We start from the raw sequence: 8,617 nt of genomic DNA, 5'->3' as shown, positions 1-8,617 counted from the left end.
TTCGAAATGCACAAAATGGTCTCCAAATGCGATTTGAAGCTATTCTGTACACTTTGATGTTTTGTGTGAAAAAGTTTTGTCGAAATGCTCAAAATGGTCTAAAACGTTTTCAAATACGATATTAAGCTATTTTGTGCACTTTGATATTTGTGTGTGAAAAGTTTTATCGAACTGCTCAAAATGCTCTAAAACGGTTTTAAATGTGATTTTAAGCACTTTGATGTTTTTGTGTAACCAAGTTTCATCGAAAATCACAAAATGGTCTAAAACGTCTCCAAATGCGATTTGAAGCTATTCTAAGCACTTTGATGTTTTTATGTTAAAAAGTTTTTTCGAAAATCACAAAATGGTCTAAAACGTCTCCAAATGCGATTTGAAGCTATTCTAAGCACTTTGATGTTTTTATGTTAACAAGTTTTATCGAAATGCTCAAAATGCTCTAAAACGGTTTTAAATGTGATTTTAAGCACTTTGATGGTTTTGTGTAACCAAGTTCCATCGAAATGCACAAAATGGTCTAAAACGTCTCCAAATGCGATTTGAAGCTATTCTGTACACTTTGATGTTTTGTGTGAAAAAGTTTTGTCGAAATGCTCAAAATGGTCTAAAACGTTTTCAAATACGATATTAAGCTATTTTGTGCACTTTGATGTTTGTGTGTGAAAAGTTTTATAGAAATGCTCAAAATGCTCTAAAACGGTTTCAAATGTGATTTTAAGCACTTTGATGTTTTTGTGTAACCAAGTTTCATCGAAATGCACAAAATGGTCTAAAACGTGTCCAAATGCGATTTGAAGCTATTCTAAGCACTTTGATGTTTTATGTTAAAAAGTTTTTTCGAAATGCACAAAATGGTCTAAAACGTCTCCAAATGCGATTTGAAGCTATTCTGTAAACTTTGATGTTTTGTGTGAAAAAGTTTTGTCAAAATGCTCAAAATGGTCTAAAACGTTTTCAAATACGATATTAAGCTATTTTGTGCATTTTGATATTTGTGTGTGAAAAGTTTTATCGAAATGCTCAAAATGCTCTAAAACGGTTTTAAATGTGATTTGAAGCACTTTGATGTTTTTGTGTAACCAAGTTTCATCGAAAATCACAAAATGGTCTAAAACGTCTCCAAATGCGATTTGAAGCTATTCTAAGCACTTTGATGTTTTTATGTTAAAAAGTTTTTTCGAAAATCACAAAATGGTCTAAAACGTCTCCAAATGCGATTTGAAGCTATTCTAAGCACTTTGATGTTTTTGTGTGAAAAGTTTTATCGAAACGCTCAAAATTGTCTAAAACGGTTTCAAATGTGATTTTAAGCACTTTGATGTTTTTGTGTAACCAAGTTTTATCGAAATGCTCAAAATGCTCTAAAACGGTTTTAAATGTGATTTTAAGCACTTTGATGTTTTTATGTTAAAAAGTTTTTTCGAAAATCACAAAATGGTCTAAAACGTCTGTCACGAAACCTTGCCAATTTAATCGTACAGAAAAATAATTACAAATTACTTCAAGAGCTTCTATCGTTATTTTAATTTTTTTTCCCTTTTCTTTTAAACATTTATACCTCAGGCTCAAACGAGCATTCATATGAAGTTTCACATTAAACCATTCAATAATATCTAATAAATAAATACCCGTTAACAATAACCAAATAAATAAATATCTTACAAGTTCCTTTTACTACCCCAATTATCTCTAGAGATGGCCTTTAACCCTTTCCCAATACTCAAAACCCAGTTAAATACAATAAACTAATAAATGAATACAACAATAAATAAATATTTACTTCTATCCAAAAAACCCTCTACCCTAAGTCCCCTATACGTATACTTGCATCATCGTTACACTTTACAATATTATTCAATTAATTTCATCATATAAATCTCGAATTACCCTCTTAAATTACTATCCCCATTCCCTACAGTATGATCTAATTAATACAACACTTTCTCTATCTCGTCTTATATACTTCGATTATAAATCCTTCATCGCCTAATATCTTTCAGTCACTAATTTTATTAATTTCTCTTATTTATTTTCGTTTCTTTTTCCCATAATTATATAATACTCGTTAATTAATTTCACAAATCAGTATCCATTAATATTTATAATAACAATACTTGATAACGTTGATCAGAATGCCATGTAAGTTCAAATCAGGTGACTATTTCACACACAAGCGTTGTACATAATAGTGTTCAACATATTATTTCTGCAACCGTCCTTCTTTTCTATAACAGTCTCCAATTTACTGATACTAGTAGGTAACAAGCGTTGTACATAATAGAATTCAACATATTATTTCTGCAACCGTCCTTCTTTTCTATAACAGTCTCCAATTTACTGACACTAGTAGGTAAGTGTTTCCTCTCCGTCTTCATTCAATTCCAATAACGTTACTGTTTTGTATTTACAAGTGTTCTGGTTTCCCGAGTCTTTTGGTTATGCATTCAATTAGTCAATCCGTTCTTCAATCCTATAGGCTACCACTCAATTATCAGACGTAAAAGAAACGTTAGTCAAGTTAAGGAGTTATTAATTACAGGACTACAATATCGCTGAAGTGTGCATCAAATATCTCTTACTTTTGGTTTTCTTTATTCTCTCCGCTTAGCTTCTTAGCCATACAACACTAGTAGTTTGCCACACCCAATCAAGAAATGCAACACTCAGCTTACTCCCAACTCCTTGTTTCAACCTCGCGCCGTTCCCGCACACACTTTATATACCAACCTATCATCCAATAAGAGGCCGCTACGCATGAATGACCCCCCTCATACGGTACAATGGAACAAAAATTAAATCACTTGTGACATTTTTCCCCCCACTCAAGAACAATGTATGGGGATATACATTTTCTAACTACATGAACTGCGGCTTAGATAATCCGCACCTACGTTATCGCTACCTTTGATAGCTTCAATTCGGAACCTGTATGGCTGGAGCGCCAGTGCCCAGCGCATTATTCTACCATTCGATAATTTAGCTTTTTGCATGTAAACAAGGGGTTGATGGTCAGTTTCTAAGGTAAATTCTCGACCATATAGGTATGTTTCAAACTTACGTACACTCCAAATTATTGATAAACATTCCTTCTCCATAATAGAATACGCTTTTTCCCGGGGTAGTAACTTCTTGCTGGCATAAGCCACAGGGAATTTTTCATTTTCATAATTTTGAAGGAGTACTGCTCCGATTCCCTCGTCACAGGCGTCTGTTCGCAGAATAAACGGTTTACTTAAATCTGGTAGACAAAGAATAGGTTTACTTGTTAGTTTTGACTTAAGTGTTTTGAAGGCATTTTCTTGACTTACCTCCCATCGTATCTTATTTGGTTCTTGATTCTTCGTTCGATCCGTCAATGGAGACGCAATAGCAGAATAGTGTGGTATGAACCGACGATAATAATTAGTTGTTCCTAGGAATGATCGCAGTTGCTTTTTGGTTTCTGGTCGTTTTGCTTGAACGATGCTTTGAATTTTCTCAGGTCGTGGTTTCAGATGACCCTTCCCAACAACATGGCCCAAAAATTCAATAGATTCGTATCCGATGAAACACTTACTTGGTCTTGCTGTTAAATTAGCTGCTCGTAGACGACGAAATAATTCTTTTAGAATTGTTACATGTTCTTCCCAAGAAGATGTATGTATTAAGATATCATCAATATAATTTATGGTATTTTTCATTCCATGAAGTAATTTCCTCATTATTCTACTAAACGTAGCCGGGGCGTTTACCAAACCAAAGGGCATAACTTTAAATTGGAATAACCCATCTGGCGTTACAAATGATGTAAGTTGTTTGGAACGTTCATCCATCGGTACCTGCCAATAACCTTTACTAAGATCTAGTTTTGTGAAATAATTATCAGTGGCCAATTTTGTAAATAGCTCATCTTGGTCAGGTATTGGTTCTGCATCGAACACGGTGCTTTGGTTTACCTTCCTGAAATCAACACAGAATCTATTTGATCCGTCAGGTTTTTTAACCAAAACAATTGGAGAAGCACATGGAGCGCATGATGGTTCAATTACCCCCATGTTTAACATCATACTCACTTCATCTTTCACTGTATCCCGCAATGCGTGTGGTAATGGATATGGTTTGGTTCGAATAGGCTCATCTGTACGAAGTTTTATGTCATGGTTGCCAAGAGTGGTTTTACCCGGTAAATCTGTGAGAACGTCCCTATAATTTGCAATAAGACGTTTTACCTCTTTTCTACCCATTTCATCACAATCATCACTGATGTGGACATCGGCAATAGTTTCTTTAGCCTGCAAGGGATGAAGCTGCAAAAGGTTATCATTTGTCATTTGTAAAGCAATTGGAGCATCACTTACCATATCCTCACTTTCGATTACAGAAGTACATGCTACTTCCAGCGCACCCTGTGAAACATCCGATTGGAGCTCAGCTAGCGCGGCTACAGATACCTCTTGACGTTCATGATATCGTTTAAGAAGATTTGCATGAAATGTTTTTAACTTCCCATTCAGATCTATACGGTAATCTAAATACCCCATTTTAGCTATGATTGGAAAAGGACCTTTCCACTGGAGTAGAAGTTTGTTTCGGTCAGTTGGGAGTAAAAGCAAAACCTTATCACCTACTTGGAATTCTCGTGCTCGACTTTTCTTGTCGTAATACTTCTTGTATCTCCCTTTTGCTTTTTGTAGATTCTTTTGTGCAACTGCACACGTTTCGTTCAATCGTTCCTTTAAGTCTAGAACATATTGATAAGTGGTCTTGGTTTCTGGCGTGTGAACTTCACCTGTCCATAACTCTCTTAAAATGGTCATAGGGCCTCGAAGGTTACGTCCATATAGAAGTTCAAAGGGTGAAAACCCAAGACTCTCTTGTGGAGACTCTCTAATGGCAAATAACAGAGGATCTATATACCTATCCCAGTCGCTGGGTCGTTCCGCACACATCCGTTTTAGCATCTGTTTCAACGTGCCATTAAATCGTTCAACAAGACCATTGCAGGCCGGGTGATACGGTGAAGTCATCATTTGCTTAATAGACAGTAGTTTGCATACTTGTTTCATCACCTCTGAAGTGAATTGTGACCCTTGATCCGTCAGCATTTCCTTCGGAATTCCAATTCTAGAAAAGACTGTCACTAAACCTTCCGCCACACGTTCAGCTTCTATACTTGGTAAAGCGATGGCTTCCGGGTACCTGGTAGCAAAATCTATTATAGTTAGAATGTATCTATTTCTATTTTTTGAGATAGGATGAATTGGACCAACGATATCGACAGCTATGCGTTCAAATGGTGCTTCGATTAAAGGCATATTACCTAAAGGAACTTTGGCTACTCTACCTTTTTGAACGGTCCTTTGACAGATATCACAGGAACGGCAATATCTGGTAATGTCGGCGGTTATCCCTGGCCAATGGAAGTTCGTTAAGACTTTGTCGGTGGTTTTCTTGGCACCTTGATGGCCGCCTAATAATGATTCGTGCGCCTGTCGCATTACTTGATGTCGCAAAAACTTTGGGACAACGAGTTGAGTAAATATATTTCCATGTTCAACTGACGGAGAGCTGAATTGCCTATACAAAAGATTATTTTTATAGAAGAAATGAGAAGTTGCGTTACTTTTACTTACGCGAACACCTTCATTTTCTGCCAGTTCTTTTGCTTTTCGGAGTGTTACATCTGTATTTTGTGCGTTCCTTAAATTCTCAACGGTAATGACTTGATCGACTGCTTCTAGAGTTTTGAGTGATTTAAATGGTTTTGATTGTGTTATAGCTTGTGCCCGAGTAGTGACTGCACATGCTGGGACGTTTCGTCCTGTCCATGTTTTGTCGGGATCATCCGGAGACCGAACACCTTCAATATTCCCTAATATAAGATCAAAAATTGGATTATCCATACATAACGCCTGAGTCATACCTGTAAAATAAGGAGTATTTACTTGTATTGTAGCGAGCGGCAGCCTTCTCACAGTACCGTCAATTAACACACATGTTTTCACGTTACCAGTAAATTGATCTGGGGATACATAACACTGTTTTACGACAACGCCACTGCAACCACTATCCCGTAAGACTGTTACCTTGTGTTGCCCAACCAATCCAGGAGAAACAGGCATACTTCCTGGACCAGATCCCTTCCACGCTGCACTCATGATAGGAAGAAGATTACCACATTTTAAAGTTACATAACTAGATTTGTTATCCATACAACAACTATTTAATTTATGAGGGTTTGAACTAACTATCATACCTCCACAATTTTCCGGGGTTTGGAAAGGATTAAGGTTAACTGTACCATTGGATTGTTCCTGCTGTGAAATTAAAGACTTAGATTCCTCCTGAGGAAGACCAGTATATGGGTTACGTAAGCCAGCACACTTATCTACATCTTTTCTACAATGTTTTGCCAAGTGACCCTTTCCATGACATCTGTAACATGTAAGGCCGGTATTTGGTTTAAAAACAGTTGTAGCCCGACAATTTCTTGCTAAATGTCCTACCCGATGACAGAGAAAACACGTAACAGGATTTGACCTAAATGGGGGAGTATTACTGGTGGGTACAGGTTCTTGGGTTACCTGTCTATGAGTGGTGGTAGGCACTCTTTTTGCTGCTATTATATTTCCGAACATACCTCCTCGTGCTTCTAGGTACTGCTCAGCAATATCAGCCATTTCACCGATAGTTTTTGGTTGACGTTCTCGAAGAAATAACGCTAACTCTCGACCACATCCATCAGTAAACTGCTCTCTTAGTAGAAGGTCTTTAAGCCCATCATAAGTTTGTGTTGCTTCTGCCAATTCAATCCACCTGGTCAGATAATTTTCTATCCTTGCTGCGAATTGATGACCACTTTCTCCTGTCTCTGGTTTCGCCAATCGAAGTTTATTTCGGAACCCATCTGCCGTTAACTGAAATCTTTTCAGGAGAGCTGTTTTCAATGTCCGGTAACTATCTGCATCCTCTGTGGAAAGTCTAGAATACACTTCGAGAGATTTACCAGTTAATAAAGCACTTAAATTTATAGCCCAGTATTCAATACTCCATCTCTGACTAACTGCATATCTTTCATATCTTTTCAAATAGGAATCTAGGTCATCCTTTCCTTCATTGAAAGCGGGCAACTTGGGAGTTCGAGCATTTACCTTATTGGTGTTTGGGTCAGTTTTAACTTGAGGAGTGTCCCCTCCCTCTAATTTTACCTTTTCTAACATTAACTGCATTTCTAATATCTGTTGGTCATTTCTGCGCAATTCTAATTGATGTGCCCTCGCCTCTCGTTCCTCCTTCTGCTTTTCTTTCTTTTCAAATTCCTCACTTTTCTCTCTCTCACTTACAAACTCTCGCAACTCCATGCCACTATAACCCAACGCCTTACCAGCCTCGACGAGTCTTTCAAGATCCATGATGCACACTGCAGCCTTATCGTTTTCAATATCTGCAATAAGAACACTAAAATAATGTTACGATTTTTTTTTTCCTGTACTTTTTTTTTCAATATTGGCACACTCCCGGACGAGCCCCCATAAATGTCACGAAACCTTGCCAATTTAATCGTACAGAAAAATAATTACAAATTACTTCAAGAGCTTCTATCGTTATTTTAATTTTTTTTCCCTTTTCTTTTAAACATTTATACCTCAGGCTCAAACGAGCATTCATATGAAGTTTCACATTAAACCATTCAATAATATCTAATAAATAAATACCCGTTAACAATAACCAAATAAATAAATATCTTACAAGTTCCTTTTACTACCCCAATTATCTCTAGAGATGGCCTTTAACCCTTTCCCAATACTCAAAACCCAGTTAAATACAATAAACTAATAAATGAATACAACAATAAATAAATATTTACTTCTATCCAAAAAACCCTCTACCCTAAGTCCCCTATACGTATACTTGCATCATCGTTACACTTTACAATATTATTCAATTAATTTCATCATATAAATCTCGAATTACCCTCTTAAATTACTATCCCCATTCCCTACAGTATGATCTAATTAATACAACACTTTCTCTATCTCGTCTTATATACTTCGATTATAAATCCTTCATCGCCTAATATCTTTCAGTCACTAATTTTATTAATTTCTCTTATTTATTTTCGTTTCTTTTTCCCATAATTATATAATACTCGTTAATTAATTTCACAAATCAGTATCCATTAATATTTATAATAACAATACTTGATAACGTTGATCAGAATGCCATGTAAGTTCAAATCAGGTGACTATTTCACACACAAGCGTTGTACATAATAGTGTTCAACATATTATTTCTGCAACCGTCCTTCTTTTCTATAACAGTCTCCAATTTACTGATACTAGTAGGTAACAAGCGTTGTACATAATAGAATTCAACATATTATTTCTGCAACCGTCCTTCTTTTCTATAACAGTCTCCAATTTACTGACACTAGTAGGTAAGTGTTTCCTCTCCGTCTTCATTCAATTCCAATAACGTTACTGTTTTGTATTTACAAGTGTTCTGGTTTCCCGAGTCTTTTGGTTATGCATTCAATTAGTCAATCCGTTCTTCAATCCTATAGGCTACCACTCAATTATCAGACGTAAAAGAAACGTTAGTCAAGTTAAGGAGTTATTAATTACAGGACTACAATATC

General features: G+C 36.2%; 1 protein-coding gene across 1 annotated transcript; it reads right to left on the bottom strand.

Moving 5' to 3' along the window:
* Positions 1 to 2,852: 2,852 nt before the first annotated feature.
* On the bottom strand, positions 2,853 to 7,391 carry LOC144843397 (uncharacterized). Its single transcript, XM_078700182.1, has one exon. The coding sequence runs from the start codon at positions 7,389 to 7,391 to the stop codon at positions 2,853 to 2,855; it is 4,539 nt and encodes a 1,512-aa protein (XP_078556308.1).
* Positions 7,392 to 8,617: the final 1,226 nt, after the last annotated feature.

The sequence above is a fragment of the Antedon bifida genome, chromosome 5 (genome assembly GCF_963402885.1).
Source record: "Antedon bifida chromosome 5, ecAntBifi1.1, whole genome shotgun sequence".
Lineage (NCBI taxonomy): Eukaryota > Metazoa > Echinodermata > Crinoidea > Comatulida > Antedonidae > Antedon > Antedon bifida.
The sequence above is the reverse complement of the archived record's forward strand: the minus strand, read 5'-3'. Positions and strand labels throughout refer to the sequence as shown.

Coding starts and splice junctions, on each gene's coding strand:
- LOC144843397 (XM_078700182.1), bottom strand. CDS start 7,391: ATGGATCTTGAAAGACTCGTCGAGGCTGGTAAGGCGTTGGGTTATAGT.